Below are 15,842 nucleotides of genomic sequence, written 5' to 3'. Positions count from 1 at the left end.
TTTCTATTTTTCTTATGGATGATTCTTTTATTGAATGACCTTAATCAAGTCTAGAAAAGTTTCAATCCATTCCAGAATGCAAAATTTGCTGATATGAACTTTTAGGCTCTCGAAGAAAAGATGAGTTTAACCAGTAGCCCTTACAGAGTCAGCTTGGCTGTGGTTTTCCCAACGTTAGCAGTCGTTAACCATTTGTCGTGGTGGTGCTTTTTATCTTTTCCTTTAGCTGTCTGTTGCCATGCAGTTCTGGCTCTCCCAACATGGTCATATACATACTACGGTTGTTTCTAGTTAAATTCACTGGAATTCGTGGCTAAAAAGCTCTTCTTACAGAGACTCGAAAGGAAGGTTATCAAATTTAACAAATAAAAATATAGGATACCCAATTAAATCTGAATTTCAGATAAACAACAAATAATTTTTACTATTCGCAGAGACACACTTATACTAAAAATTATTTGCTGTCAAAAATTCAAATTTAAATGGGCACCCTACATTTTATAGTCCAAACTGAAAAAAAACAAACAAACCCAAGTATCTATTATCTATATCAACAAAGGGACAACTTCCAGCTATGCAATGAGACCAGAAACATTTTACACCATAAGATAAATAAAGCAACATATTTTAAAAAGATTTAGTCACTAAATGAGCAAAGAATCACGAAATGTCTTGTGCAAATATGGAGTATGGAGCTTATTTTCAAACTTATGATTCAAGTATCAGTGAGGTTTAGTTCGAAGTTTTTCTGGGTGATGGGTTATTGGTTTCGTGAATCTAACACATTCCTAAGTATGAGAAGAAAATGTATCTGCTGTAACAAATGGGAAGCGAAGAATGGGGTGCATAGAAAATAATGGTAAGTAAACTAGCACATTAAGGAAGGGTGAGATGAAAAAGATAACATTTCAACAACAAGGTCCTACTGTATAGCACAGGGGAACTATATTCAATATCCTGTGATAAACCATAATGGAAGAGAAAATAAAAAGGAAAGTATATATGTATATAACTGAGTCACTTCGCTGTACAGCAGAGATTGGCACAATACTGCAAATCAACTATACTTCAATAAAAGTAAGTAAATAAATAAATAGCAAAACAAAAAGATAACATTCCCTTTGGCTTTCTCATCCTCTCTGGTCTAGTAACACAGTGTTCAAGCTATGCAATCTGTGATTCTGATCCACAACACAAATAAATAAGGACTTTCTTTAAAACGAAGCTTTTATACATAGCTATACACATTTGTACAAGTAGCTCTGAAGGCCAGAGAACTAACTCCTGGAACCTTGGAGGTGCTACAGATGATACTGGTTTCAACCAGTTACTAAACCTTAGCTAACAGCATCCACAGGCTTGGCCTTACAACTGTGTAGGAGAAATTAAATCAAGAGTAAAAGTTTCACATTCTGAAAATAGTGGTGAAACAACATCCTGAATTAAGGGAAAATAAAATTGAGAGAGGGTCATGATAGGAAGGAAACTTCTAGAATTGTTCTAATCCCAGGTTCCTCAAATCAGTCAGATGATAGCAATCTCCGGGTCACTTGTCATCACATCAAAGTTTGACAGAGAAGGATGATCCACAAGAGCAACCTTGCTGTGCTTGAGGATTGTTCAACACTTGAAATGAGCTTCGGATCAGTTCTTGGCTGAAGTCCACATGGGCCCCTTTGACGAAGGCCAAGCTATCAGAGTCAACCACCACTCTTGCCCCACCCTTTTCAAACACCCTGAAAAGAAGGGAGGAAGGCATTAATGAACATCATAAACACCAGAGACATAACACCCTCTGAGCCCAGAGATGCCCATCCTGTTTTCTAAAATACGGAGGAAGCTTCCCTTATGACCTCTAACAGGTACTGATTTTCTCTGAGGCAAAAAGATCTAATGGAAAGAGTACTGGGAAATTATAGAAATTTAGGCCTGGAAACTTTCTAGTCCAGCTTGACTCTCTACCAATGACCCTATGGACTTAGGCCAATTTTCCTCCTATGACTTAGTTATTTTGAATCAAGGCAACAAATCTTCACTGTATCCCCACTGTGTGAGAAGGGTGGTGCAATGTTATCCTTAGCAGAAGTTTTAAATGTGGAATAAAAGTGCATCTTAAATTGGAGACACTTTTATCCCTCCTGCACATTCTCGGAGGACCCACCCCTTTCTCCTTGCCTGTCGTCGGGGTTGATAACTGTATCCAGTGAAAATTTGTACTGGAATCCGGAGCATCCACCTCCCTCCACCTCCAGCCTGAGGAATTCTGACCCTTCGGTGATTTCCAGAAGCCTCTGAAATGCAGGAAGGAGAGTCAAGAATGCCAGGCAAGGAGAGAAAGAAGGGTGGGCCAAAAGGAAATCCTCCCCCTCCCCCTACCACCACCCCTGCCCCGCGACCGGCTTCTCACCTGGACGCAGCTGTCGGTGAGGTGGATCTGCCCTTCGCCAGCTTCAGGGCTAGAGGACGACACTTCCCGAAGCGCCCGGGGTCCGCGGGAGGCCGTGAGAATCCTGCTGCGCAAGGGAGGTGGATGAGATTGGGAGCAGAAGAGCACCTAGAACCCTCCACGTGGACAGCCCCACGCCAAACCTGAAGTCCCCCTACCCGGACAGCCCCACGCCAAACCTGAAGTCTCCCCACCCGGCCAGCCTGACGCCAAATCTGAAGTCCTCCCACCGGACAGCCCCACGCCAAACCTGAAGTCCCCCCACCGGACAGCCTCACGCCAAACCTGAAGTCTCCCTACCCAGCCAGCCTCACGCCAAACCTGAAGTTCCCCCACCCGGACAGCTCACGCCAAACCTGAAGTGCCTCCACCTGGACAGCCTCACGCCAAACCTGAAGTCTCCCCACCCGGCCAGCCTCACGCCAAACCTGAAGTTCCCCCGCCTGGACAGCTCACGCCAAACCTGAAGTCCCTTCCCCTGACAGCCTCACGCCAAACCTTCACCTCCCCAGCGAGCCTTAGTTCTCCTGAGTCTTGGAGGGCCTAACCAGGTGCTTTTTTAGGCTTGGTTACCTGCTCCTTTGCCAGGGAGTCACCACTCTCAGGGCCACAGCTGTTAGCCCCCGGACGGCCGCCATTTTCTTCTGCAGGCTCCGCCCCCTCACAGTTCCCCAATCGCCTTCCGCGCCTGGGCCTCGGGAGGTGGGATCCAAGGAAACCCCGCCCCTAAGCACATCTATTGGGAGATGTGGAAGGAGAAGGGACTTGATTGGCTAGAAATGCTCCCATTGCGGAAGTGGGGACGCACCCACAAAGCCCAGGCGGAGCGCTGGCTAGAGGAGGCGTGCCGGATGAAGATGGATCCCGCTTGCCCTGCGGCGGAGCGGAGCGGATGGGCGGAGTTTGCTAGAGTCTCGGACCCCTTGTCTGGCTCCGTGGACCCGGGGGCGGGGCGCGGACAGGCCTCGGCCCCGCTGGCCAGTGACCAGCCGCCTGACTGGGCTCCTCCCCCGGCCCGGCCCGTCCCTGAAGACTTTATCTTGTGACCGAGACAGCTGGTTCTCCCTTCCTTGAGCTTGGAGCCTCAGCAGCGATGCGTTTCTTGGCCGTCTCGTTCCTGTTCCTGGCACTCAGTGCCTCCGCCCTGGCCGAGCCGGTGAAATTCAAGGACTGCGGTGAGCCCCGGGGCCAGTCCGAAGTTCTCGCGCCCTCTGCGGGAGCCCCTGACAGAATCTGATGCTAAGACTGCTGGGCTGGGTTTGGCGGGTCCTGCGAGCAGCCAGGCTCAGCCTCGGACCCTTCGTGAAGTGGGCTGAAGTCAGTTGGGGTAGGGGACAAGGTGTTGGCCTGGATAAAACGCGACCTCTCACAACTTTATCTCATCAACCCATGTTTGGGTCCCAGCACATTCCTGGAGGTGGGCTTTTTGCTGAAGTTTCCCAAAGTTTGTAGGGCAAACAGCCGAAGGTTCACTTGCCGCTTGCGGCGTCAGGGGTGCGGTGCAAAACCTCTCTTTATTATGCCTTGTGTCTTGGATGCCCGTTCCGTCCCCACTCCTTTTGCTTTTTTTTACATTTCCCTTTTGATGACACATCAAAAGTCAATTCTCCTTTCATGAGCTATTCCTTTAGGGCTTCCTTTTGGGCTATGACACTTTTAATTCTTTCCGGTTTTCTCCTCCTATTTATAAAACTCTTGTTTCTGGTCGCAACTTGTGATGCATAACCCTCTCTTGCAGCTGTGGTTGGAGAAATACAACAGGGTAGAAATTGAGTTCCTTCAGTCAAATCTATCCAAATTAAATGTTTGAGCAGAGCTTTTCTGAAGTGGAGAGGTGTAATGATAAGTGAAAGAGAAATGAAACTGACTTTATAAAATTTGTGAACTGGAAGGAAACTTGGAGATCCTATAATCAATCATGGGCTTTCCAGGTGGCACTAGTGGTAAAGAACTTGCCTGCCAGTGCAGGAGATGCAAGAGAGGAGGTTTGATTCCTGAGTCGGGAAGATCCTCTGGAGGAGGAAATGGCAACCCATTCCAATATTCTTGGGTGGGAAATCCCATGGACAGAGGCGCCTCACGGGCTACAGTCCTTGAGGCCGCAAAGAGTCAGACATGACTGAGCACACACGCGCACACATAGTCAATCACTGAGTTTCAGAGATGTTGAGTAACTCACCCAATCACACAGCATAATGACAAGCAGAATAAATGTGCTTCTTTACACCCAGTGCCCAGGTAATAGTAACTGTCCAATAAATATTTGCTGGAAAAGTAAATGAGGGAATAAATACTCTTTCCACTATATTTCCAAAATTAATGTTGAGGCAAGAGCAGAACTGGGGACTAGGACTAGGAGTGATCAAGAAATAAAAATTGCGGGCCTACTAATGCTTAACAAATGCTGCTCCACTGAACTAGGAGACTGGCATTTGAAAGACGGTATTATCCCCTTACATTACTGCCTTTCCCTCCATTAAACTTCCCACCATTAAACTTTCATCCAACTTTGGATGAAAACACTGTGTTAACTTTATCAACTCATTCAACTCTCGCAGTCTGAAACCGTCACACAAAGTAACTTGCCCAAGTTCTTACAGCTCATAAGCAGTAGGAAACTAGTGGGTGCGAAATCTCCCAATGACCACCAGGGAGCCGATATCCGATGCAAAAGCAAGAGAGTTTTTATTACCAAGCTCGAGCTGGGGCTCCCACCGATACCGACACAGCAGCTATAGGGAGGAGGCCTGAACTCTGGGTTACATTGCTTATATAGGGTATTCTCACGTGAAAAATTCGAAAAACAGGAGCTTCCAGGTTGGGAGACATCTAATTGGTTACCTTCTGTGGAAGGGTCAGGTGTTGGGTTCTGATTGGTTTTCTTATTTCCATGGTAAATCATTACTTCCAAGATAAATCACAAATTCTTGAACTTAAAGTCAGGAGGTTTAACCTAAGGGCTGATTGGCTCGTGCACAGTGGGGCAAGTTTAGGCAATATCCAAAGTCTTAGTCTGTTTGCCCGGTACCTTTGCAAAATGGAGCTCTTTTACAAGATGGAGTAGCTTAGGCTCTTCAGGTGTTTGTGAGTCAGTCTGGATTTCAACAGTAGCATTAACATTAAAAAAAAAAAAAAAAAAAAACAACTAAGGAAACTGAATCCTGAGATTGGTCTGCTCATGTGAAAACACCAGGTGTACACCTATGGCAAGAACTTCTTAAGGGAAGGAGAGTTTCAGTGATAGACTTTCAATTTACTTTTGAATTGGGAAATACAATGAAAAAACTTCAGTGCCCACATCAAAAGGTTTTTTGAGTCCTACTTTGCCTCCTTTCTCCTAAAGTGGTATTTCCTCAAGTCAGAAATGGGGCCGAGCAAACTAGTTTTGCAATTTTTGAGGGTTAGGACTGAGAAATTTGCTCTGTTGACACTGGAAATCCAAGAACCTCTTGTCAAGAAAAGGAAAAAACAAAACTGAACGAAGTAGCTAAGTACTGCCCTTCAGATCAGTAAAGGGTACTGAGGATATTCAGTACCTCCTCGGTCATGTGAGCCAGCCTTGATAGAAACTAGAAGTTGTAAGCATCAGCATAAGCACTGGTTTTTTAATAAGTTGTTGATTAAGGTTCTGGATTTTTTTTTTCCTGATCCTAGAAGATAGGACAGAGTGGAAGAGAATACTTAGGGGAAAGAATCTTGTATTTGTGTTTTGAGGACTTTGCCATGATGGTGAAGCAAGTTGGGATAGGGGACAGCAAAGTATGGTTTACAGAACTAGCTGGAGCAGTGTTGGTCAAAACAAGGAAACTGTTCCACCCAAGATAATGCTCTCAACCTGCCATTTTCTTTGGCACTGTACTTTTGAGTACATACACTGTACTTTTGAGACAGTCCATTCTATTGTCTAGATCCAGAATTTCTACCCACAAAGTAAATTTGAGGTGAGAAGCTCACCTTTTGTGTCAAAGGGGAACTTGCTAACCCACCCAGGAGCAGCTGCTCTAGATTGAATTCACGGACTAAATGCCAGTATGATGGTGATGATGTGTGTGTGTGTGTGTGTTCACACTCAGTTGTGTCCGCCTCTGTGACCCCATGGACCATAGCCCACCAGGCTCCTCTGTCCATGGAATTTTCCACGCAAGAGGATTGGAATGGGTTGCCATTTCCTCCTTCAGGGGATCTTCCTGACCCAGGGATGAAACCCATGTCTCTTGTGTCACCTTTGGCAGGTGGATTCTTTAGGACTCGAGCCGCCTGGGAACTGCCCCTGTATAATGATAGTAATGGTGAATACCTGTATAGCATTACAATGTTCTAAGGCTTCCCTGGTGGCTCAGAGGTTAAAGCGTCTACCCTCAATGCGGAAGACCTGGGTTCGATCCCTGGGAAGATCCCCTGGAGAAGGAAATGGCAACCCACTCCAATATTTTTGCCTGGAGAATCCCATGGACAGAGGAGCCTGGTGGGCTACAGTCCACCGGGTCGCAAAGAGTCGGACACGACTGAGCGACTTCACTTCACTTCACTTCAAGCACTTATTAAGAGTTACAATGTATTAACTCAACTTCTCTCTGAGGTAGGTACTGTTGTTAGCCCCAGGGAGGCTAAGTATCTTGCCTTAAGTTTCCACAGTACTTAACGGAGCCAGTGAGCTCACAGCCAGGTGTCGGATCCCAGAGTCTAGCGCTCAGCAATGGCATATGCGTGGCAGAGCTTAAACTCACCCAGCTGTTTACTTCTGTTCTCTCCCATTCAGCTGTCTGGTTTCAGGGGCCTGGGTGAAGTAAGAAGATTCTTAAAGATTTGTGCTTAACTTTTCTTGGTCAGAGTATTTTTGTCCTTATTTAGACTGGGGGGGGATAAAAGTCACACTCCCTGCCTCCAACCACTTATTTTGAAGAACATGGGTTCCAGAGTAGATACACCTCTGCTCTGTGTATCTCAAATGTGCGCTTGAAACTGTTCTCATCGGTGGCGGTATTCAAAGCTCAGAGACCATGAGTTGGATAGCCACCAGAGCAGGATTGAAAGAGCAAGCGTGGGTGGGGGTGGGAAGGACAGTTGAGAGAGCAGCCAGTCTCAAGATTACAACTGGAAAGAGTGGCCTTAGATCCCAAGTGGAAACAGTAGCTGTGTGACTTGAGTCATCACTTAAGCCGTGTGTGCCACTTTCAGATCCTGTGTCAGGAAGGAGGGGTGGGGATGGTTTTCCCTGGTGGAGCCCTCCCAGCTTGTAGAGCAGGGGAGCTGACTGTGTATGCTCGATCATTTCCTTAATTCCCCTCCACCTGTCGAATATGAGCAGTTTCTGCTGGTCCCAGTGGTCTCATTGGGAAGGCAGAGCACCTTTAGGTGCTCTCATTAGGTAGGAGACAGCCAAGGTGATTTGTTTTCCCTCCCATCCAAACAAGTTGTTCTTCTTTTGCAGGTTCTGGGGTCGGAGTTATAAAGGAAGTGAATGTGAGCCCATGTCCCACCCAGCCCTGCAAACTGCACAAAGGACAGTCTTACAGTGTTAATGTCACATTCACTAGTAGTAAGTAAAAGTGATTTTTGCCTTCAAATTCATCTTAAAGCGTGACATCAATCTAAGAATTGGAGTGAGCGTGGGAATGTGAGGAGGAGGGAATTGCAGTCAGGAATTCCTTGACCTCCCTCTCAGTGGACACCATGCTTTTACACACCCTTCTCATGCTGGGTCCCGCATGCCTGTTTCTTGGAATCTGTAGTTGCCAGACTCCCTTTAAGCAAAGGGGATTTCCATGTGTTCACAGGTCAGAGAAGACAGCTTGTCTTATTGTGGTCCATATTAAACAGCAGATTTCATGGGAAGGTCAACTCTTTAGCTACAGACTGCAGAGTGTTAGTACCAACCCTAACTCTGTAAACTTTAGAACTCTTCCAAAATGTTATTTAAAGCAATATATCTTCCAGTTATTAAGTCTATATTCTGCCTGAAAATATAGGAGCAATTCATACTTAGCCTCTGTAAGGTTTGGGGAACTTACTGTTGACCCAAGAAACAACCAAGAAGTCCAAGCTTTCTTCTTCAACTTGAAGAAATGTTACTGGAACTTGTTTATTTCTTCTTTATTCACCTCCTTTAGATTCCCGGGAATCTAGACAAATGTAAAAGCTCTGTTTCTAAACAGGACAGCTGTTCTGAATCTTCCCCTCATTTTCTATCCTATGGAACTAGACAGACTAATAAAAAAAATCTCGGAGTTCCTATCATCGCTTATTCATAAGCCTAAAGACAGCTCTAAGTCCTAGAGTTGTTATCTCTCCTGGAGAAATACCCCATCCCCTCTATTGTTCCAAATCAAAAATGTATCTTCTCAATAAAAGTAATTCCCAGCTGGGAGACAGAAAGAAACAGACCCAATACTCTGGATCTCCAGAAGAATCTAATAGCTCATAACTCCAATTGCCCTAATTTTATTACGCTTATTCCTCCTGCCTTTTGATTTGGAGGGTAAACGTGAGCAAGAAATGTACCTTTCTGTTACCCAGTTTCTAAAGAGTTACTGCTTTCGCTACTGTTACCGGCCATGGCATTTCTGTGGAGACTTCTAGTCTATCTTTCTGTATTGTCTCTCCACTTTATTCTTAATTTTTATTTGAATTCTTCGGACAGGGTATTTGAGAATTCAGAGACCACACTCTTTAAGATGCACAATATACTTTGACAGAATCTGATGCATATAGTAAACAGAAAGTTGACTGCCAAAAATCAGTTAGCTTGTTCCATAAGGTTATTTATCCAGATAGCTCTGATTCTTCTAAGAAACTGAAAGGCAATGAAGAGCAAGGTGGGGTTAAGAGCAAAGAAAACAGCCGCAACTGATTATTTTTATTTTTGTATAATTCAGTAATTTTTCAAGTTTCTGAGTGATTACTCTCTGCATAGCATTCATGGAAGTACTAAGTGTAACTGCAAAGAGAAATAGACCCTAGGAATTAAGAGGTACATACTTCGGTTTGCCATCACAGCAATGCCATTGCATGAGACTATGCCTGAATTCTTCATTTAGAGTTTGGAACTAGGCTATTTCTTTCGCTATCTGATTCTCTCTCTTTTTTTTTTTCCCTCTTAGATACTCAGTCTCAAAGTAGCAAGGCTGTGGTACATGGCATTGTGATGGGCATCCCAGTTCCCTTTCCCATTCCTGAGTCTGATGGTTGTAAGTCTGGGATCAGATGCCCCATCGAAAAAGATAAGACCTATAACTACGTGAACAAACTACCCGTGAAGAGTGAATACCCCTCCGTAAGTGACATTGTGGTTGAGAACACTGAAAGTCCTGTGACTAGTTTGGAAATTGGAGGAGAGGGGGCAGAAAGAAAAGATTAGAAGAGGAATCCTTCATCTCTATGAGGAAGAAGCGAATGCCTAAGGGAAAGGAGCATGGGAATCGTGAGGTGCCGAGTTCTCACTGTGTCCCTTCGTTCTTTGTCTCTTGCCTAATGGTTGAAAAGTGAGAGTGTTAGTCACTCAGTCATATCCAGCTCTTTCCGACCCCATGGACTGTAGCCTGCCAAGCTCCTCTGTCCATGGACTTCTCCAGGCAAGAATACTGGAGTGGGTTGCCAGTTCCTTCTCCAGGGAATCCTTCCCTCTCCAGGGCTTGAACCCATGCATCCTGTATAGGCAGGCAGATTCTTTACCACTAAGCCAACCAGGGAAGCCCTACAGAATTTTAGCGAAGTATCAGATAGTTCAAGATTTCAAGTAGTCCCATTGTCACCAGAAAAACCTGGTCTCTCCATTAATCTCTTAACAAGAGAGCAGTCATGTGTGAGGTCCATAGCAGAGTGGTAGCTTTTTCTTCTCTGCTTTCTCTCCTCCACCCCACCCCCACCCTCACCTCTGACTCACACTGCTACACCTGCCTCTTCATCTGCAGAGCAGGTGAGATAGAGCCTGCTAGAATGGACCTGTGTTAACGATTATGAATCTTGGTAAGAATGGAGGAAGTAAAGGGACTACTCTTTTCAATGAAGAGAAAGAGCTGCATTTCTTAAAAGGAGATCAAGTCAAACCAGGAGCAGTCTGGCCATTTTTTCCATAGAAATAGCCAGTAATTAAAGAACATTCTAAAAAGACTCAAATATAGGGAGTCTGTGCTTACCATGCACGTGTGCTTAGTCACTAAGCACAACCAACTCTTTGCAACCCCATGGACCGTAGCCCGCCAGGCTCGTTTATCCATCGGATTCTCCAGACAAGAATACTAGAGTGGGTTGCCATGCCCTCCTACAGGGGATCTTCCCAACCCAGGGATTAAACCCAGGTCTCCTGCACTGCAGGCAGATTCTTTACCATCCGAGCCACTAGGGAAGCCCCTGTGTTTGAGAGATATCAGAGGTGCTAAAGGCCGGGGACAGATTTGCAGGTTAATTTGCAGACCAGCCATGTAATCATGGGCATATCTGAGCCTCAGTAACTTAAATCAAGTCTAGTTAGGACCCGATACAGAGTAGGCACTTAGTATATGGTAGTTATTGGTCAGTGACATTTCATTTGTTTTTTGTTTGTTTTTGTTTTGTTGCTCTGCAGAGCTTAAGTGACATTTCATTTGAAAACCAGCTCAAACTATGTTAATGTGTGCAGTAAGTGAAACAGTAGTTAATGTGTACTAGTCTTGAAAAAGTTACCAAACAAGTTTCAAAGCTGGGTATCACTGTTATCCAAATGTTGCATTCTGAAGAAACATTTTGAGTACAAAAGAGAGGTTGTAACTAAAAGCAAGTAAGCTAAAGTCTGCATATGAAAGAACTGGCCAAGGTGCCAGTGATCTATTAAGAATTAGAAGGATCGCTTCTCGGCCTTTTGGCCAAGATCAAGTATAGTATCTATTCCTATCAGTTTAATATCTGATACATTTTCTATCCGAAGACAATATATTAAAGAGCAGGAAGTTGGAATATGAGCTTGCTCCGTCCACTCCACGCATCAACCTGGTATTGCAGTACTTCCAGGAACAGTGCATCCCCCTCCCCTAGCCTTGGGGGAAATTTTTTAAAAAAGGAGACAGCTCCTAGTGTAACCAGTCAAGGCAGAGATCTCTATAGGGGTATAATGTCAAAAAACGGCTTAAGGAGGTTAATCAAAGCTATATTGCCACGAAAGTCATTGTCCCTGAAAGTATTCATTCAACCCTAAACTTCTTTGGACATCCTTTGTGGTTTGACATTTCTTTTTTCAGCTAATAAGTTTCCTGAGACCTAGAAATCGAACTATTTACTCTCTGCTCTTCATAGTTGGGAGAAGCTGGATCATGTCAAAATGCATGTGAAATTGTTTAACTTTATATTCTTTTTCATGGGTGCCTTCATTTATGTATCATTGATCTAAGAGAAAAAAGAATGCTTTAGAAATTTTATTTAAGAAGCTAACTAAACTAGGATGTGGTACTGCTAACACTAAATCCTAGGTGTAACTTGGTTTACCCTTCTAAGCTTAAGGACACAGGCTGTGCCTGCATCCCACCCAAACAGCCTTCATGATGGCATGATTTAAGAGGAAAAGTATGAGGAATAGACAGTTTGTTACAATTTCCATCTAGGATTCATAGTTAAAATTCATAGTTAAACCCATTCTGGATTGAGGTGAGGTCCTAGTTTCATTTTTCTTGATTCTTTTTCTTTCTCCAGATAAAAGTGGTGGTGGAGTGGGAACTCACGGATGACAAAAACCAGCGTTTCTTCTGCTGGCAGATCCCAATAGAGGTTGAAGCCTAGAGCTGTTCAGTGCCAATATGTCCATCTGGCGGTGAGAGAGCACAGGTGGAGGGAGGGGAGGAGAGATCAAGTCTAAACTCAATCAGTGCCATAAGAGGAAAGGAATTTTCAGACTGCCGTTTTGTGCCTCTCAACCTCCAAAAGCGTCTAAGACCCTGTACCTGAGAGCTTGGCACTGTTGCCCTTATATTATCCTTTGTAAAAGGGTTGGATTACCCAGCTTTTCTTTCCACAAGAAAGTGAGACTGCAGGGATTGATTCCGTTGTCTTCAGGTTTCGGAGGGTTTTTGTTGGTTTTGGTGGGTTTTGGTTTTGGTTTGGATTTTGTTTGTCTTGTTGTTTTGCTTTTGGAATAAGGAGGGTGTCACCAGACAGAACCTGAATGAAGCTGCTTGGGGGTCACTGGATAACTTGCCCTAGGGCTGTCGGCCCTTGCAGCAGCGGATGAGTTCCAGACCACGTCCGTCTACCTGGGATCACACCTGCAAGTTCCTTGTCTCCATGTGCCTCGTTGAGCTCAGTGCATCTGGCCAGTGAGCCTCCTTACCACTAGCTCCAACTGTTTCTCTGGCCGTGACTTGCTCTGCAGCGGTGTCACCAAAATTTCTCTGTGGTTAGCTCATGTCTCCTTTTCTATCTTAGGTCGTTTTCATTAATTGCAGCATTTGATTAGCAGGTGTTTTGATTTTTTTTTTAACAATACTAACTTGTGACCTCTTTATGCATGTCTCTTTGAATAAACAAACACTTGGCAATCTTCTGCATTTGAGCTCCGAACAACTTCTTTTACCCTGTGTGTTACCCCAGATCCACAGGAGGTGAACATCCAGTCCCGTGATCCCCCAGTGCAGTAAAGACATGACTTTCAGAAACTGCTGTTTCTCCCTTTCCACAGGACTCACCTCTCTGTCTGACTTAAAATGACCTTGTTTACTTCACTTTGCACAATCTTATACCACCAAGGGTGCTTGAAAGAAACAGTGAAGGCAAGCATCCCCTAGTGGAATAGCAGCATCGCAAGGTCAAGGGAACTGAATTTGGGGTGGGAGCTGGAAGTAAGAAGTTATAAGTTGCATAAGCATAGTAATCTTTAGGAACCTTCTGCCATGGAGAAAGTCTAGAAGCTTAAAGATGAAATGTGAAGTTGCCGCAAGTACTGGCTGAATTATTTAAATCTTGGAGTGTCCTGCTCTTGAAGTACAAGTACAATCGTGGGCATATAGTTTGCTGTTTTGAGTCAATGTACTATCTGTCAGCTTTTAGCTTTTTAGCTGACAACCCCATTCACAAACGAGTCGGGTAATGTGGCCCTTGGAAGTTCATCTCTTTTAGGCTGGAGTGCTTAGGCAGCAAATAAATCATTTAGTCTGATTCTTTTCATCCTATTTTCACTAGATTTTTTCGGCATGTGAGTTTCCCAGGAAAACCACCAGGGGACAGCCATACACTGGGAATAAAGTTATCAGCACCCAAGATTTCCCAGTTAATTCCTAGAGCCTTTCAATCATTGCACTCTAGCTAGGGTGTTTTGTGTATTCTATCACATTGTGCCTAAAGGGACAGCCCACTCAGTCTTCCTGTGCTGGACCCTGGGTTTATCAGACTTAAATGGATTCCAAAGGTGCTGTGGCTTCAGACTGCTGGTAGTTGGATCCTGGCTTCATCAATCAGTAGGATTACCAGTGTGTGCTTAGTCGCTCAGTTGTGTCTGACTCTGACCCCATGGACTGTAGCCTGCCAGGCTCCTCTGTCCATGGAGATTCTCCAGGCAAGAATATTGGAGTGGGTTGCCATGCCCTCTTCCAGGGGATCTTCCCAATCCAGGGATCGAACCCAGGTCTCCTGCATTGCAGGTGGATTCTTTGTCTTCTGAGCCACCCAGGAGCCAAGAATTACTAGTAGGATGTTAAAATCCCTTAACGTTTGTGCACTTCAGTTTCCTTATGTGTTAACTAGAAATAATAACAGTAAAGCTGTGAGGATTAAATGAGATGTTACATATAAAACATTAGAATGACCCTGACACATAATATACAATCAGGAAATATCAGCTGCTATTCTAAGAGACATAGACACTGTCCCTCATCTAGACAGAGATGGAAAATCAGAAGGTTCAATCTGCTGTGTGATGACATGTCCCTTCGAAGACGAGGCAATCCTCTGTACAGGAGAAAAGCTCAGTTCTCCCGTGTGTCTGCTCTCTCTCCTTCCCCAAAGATTCTCATGTCATTGGGCTCCTTTGAGGCTAACAGCTCCCTGCCCTGCATTTTATACTTCTGCCCTCTCGCTGAAAGAAGACAGAAGAAAAGCAGTTCCACTAGTGTATATCCTTCGGTCAGAGCAGAAGGGTCACACAACAGCTTAGAACTGTTCACTGGCCATTGTGAGGATACATGGAGCCTGCAGCAGAGAGTGGGTAGGGCTCCCATGGGGGGATTAGTTTGAAAGGTCATCTTCCATACAGAGGGCTCATAGGCGCCCCCTTCAAAAAGGTCATGCTGTTTCCAATGATGCTCTCGCTTTTCTAGTCCATTGAGCAAGCCATGGAGGCTTAGACAGCTCCTCTTCTGCATGAATTCCAGGGCAGAGAAACCCCAGACTCCAGTGAATAAAAAAAATATGATGGTGGGGCTTCCCTGGTGGTGCAGTGATAAAGAATCCCCTACTAATGTAGGAGACAGGAGTTGAGTCTCTGATAGGGGAAGATCCCACATGCTTTGGAGCAACTAAGCACATGAGCCAGAACTATTGTGACTCTGTTCTAGAGTCTGTGAGCCACAACTACTGAAGCCTCTGTGCCTGAGAGCCTGTGCTCCACAAGGGAACCCGCCACAATGAGAAGCCCACACGACACAGTGAGAGAGTAGCCCCCACTCGATGCAAGTAGAGAAAAGCCTGCACAGCAATGAAGACCCAGCGCAGTCAAAAATAAATGCAATTCATTTCAGTTCAGTCGCTCAGTCATGTCTGACTCTTTGCAACCCCATGGACTGCAGCAGGCCGGGCCTCCCTCTTCATCACCAACTCTCGGAGTTTACTCAAACTCATGTCCATTGAGTCGGTGATGCCATCCAGCCTTCTCATCCTCTGTTGTCCCCTTCTCCTCCCACCTTCAATCTTTGCAAGCATCTGGGTTTTTCCCAATGAGTCAGTTCTTTTCCAATGAGTCAGTTCTTCACATCAGGTGGCCAAAGTATTGGAGCCTCAGCATCAGTCCTTCCAAAGAATATTCAGGATTGATCTCTTTTAGGATGGACTGGTTTGATCCCCTTGCAGTCCAAGGGACTCTCAAGAGTCTTCTCCAACACCACCCTAACCCTAACCCCTAACCCTAAAAGTTCAAAAGCATCAGTTCTTCAGTGCTCAGCTTGCTTTATGGTCCAACTGTCATATCCATACAAGACTATTATAAAAACCATAGCTTTGACTAGATGGACCTTTGTCAGCAAAGTAATGTCTCTGCTTTTTAATATGCTGTATAGGTTGATCATAGTTTTTCTTCTGAGGAGCAAGCGTCTTTTAATTTTATGGATGCAGTCACCATCCACAGTGATTTTGGAGCCCAAGAGAATAAAACACAAACCACGATGGGGACTCCTGCTTATGGAATAAAGGGAATTCAATACCTAGTATCCCCAGTTTGGAAGAG

At 44.8% G+C, this 15,842-nt stretch overlaps 2 protein-coding genes and 1 pseudogene across 3 annotated transcripts; 2 read left to right on the top strand and 1 right to left on the bottom strand.

The window, feature by feature from the left end:
* On the bottom strand, nucleotides 1-3,581 carry ISCA2 (iron-sulfur cluster assembly 2). Of its 2 annotated transcripts, none has more exons than XM_069597069.1 (4): nucleotides 3,020-3,581; nucleotides 2,408-2,510; nucleotides 2,176-2,291; nucleotides 1-1,736 (listed from the first exon to the last, which is right to left on the bottom strand). In XM_069597069.1, exons 1-4 carry the CDS (start codon nucleotides 3,082-3,084, stop codon nucleotides 1,562-1,564), a joined length of 459 nt encoding a protein of 152 aa, XP_069453170.1. In that variant the 5' UTR covers nucleotides 3,085-3,581; the 3' UTR covers nucleotides 1-1,561. The 2 variants fall into 2 exon arrangements, with proteins under 2 accessions (XP_069453170.1, XP_069453169.1); XM_069597068.1 differs by having other exon boundaries at nucleotides 2,408-2,513; nucleotides 3,020-3,130.
* NPC2 (NPC intracellular cholesterol transporter 2) lies at nucleotides 3,251-12,957 on the top strand. The gene is made up of 5 exons (XM_069597070.1): nucleotides 3,251-3,621; nucleotides 7,878-7,985; nucleotides 9,547-9,719; nucleotides 12,107-12,224; nucleotides 12,551-12,957. The coding sequence occupies exons 1-4, from the start codon at nucleotides 3,540-3,542 to the stop codon at nucleotides 12,191-12,193; spliced, it is 450 nt and encodes a 149-aa protein (XP_069453171.1). The 5' UTR covers nucleotides 3,251-3,539; the 3' UTR covers nucleotides 12,194-12,224; nucleotides 12,551-12,957.
* LOC138444492 (U2 spliceosomal RNA) lies at nucleotides 11,267-11,447 on the top strand (annotated as a pseudogene).
* Nucleotides 12,958-15,842: the final 2,885 nt, after the last annotated feature.

This window comes from Ovis canadensis, chromosome 7, assembly GCF_042477335.2.
Source record: "Ovis canadensis isolate MfBH-ARS-UI-01 breed Bighorn chromosome 7, ARS-UI_OviCan_v2, whole genome shotgun sequence".
NCBI classification, from domain to species: Eukaryota; Metazoa; Chordata; class Mammalia; order Artiodactyla; family Bovidae; genus Ovis; species Ovis canadensis.
This window is presented reverse-complemented; position numbering and strand designations above follow the sequence as displayed.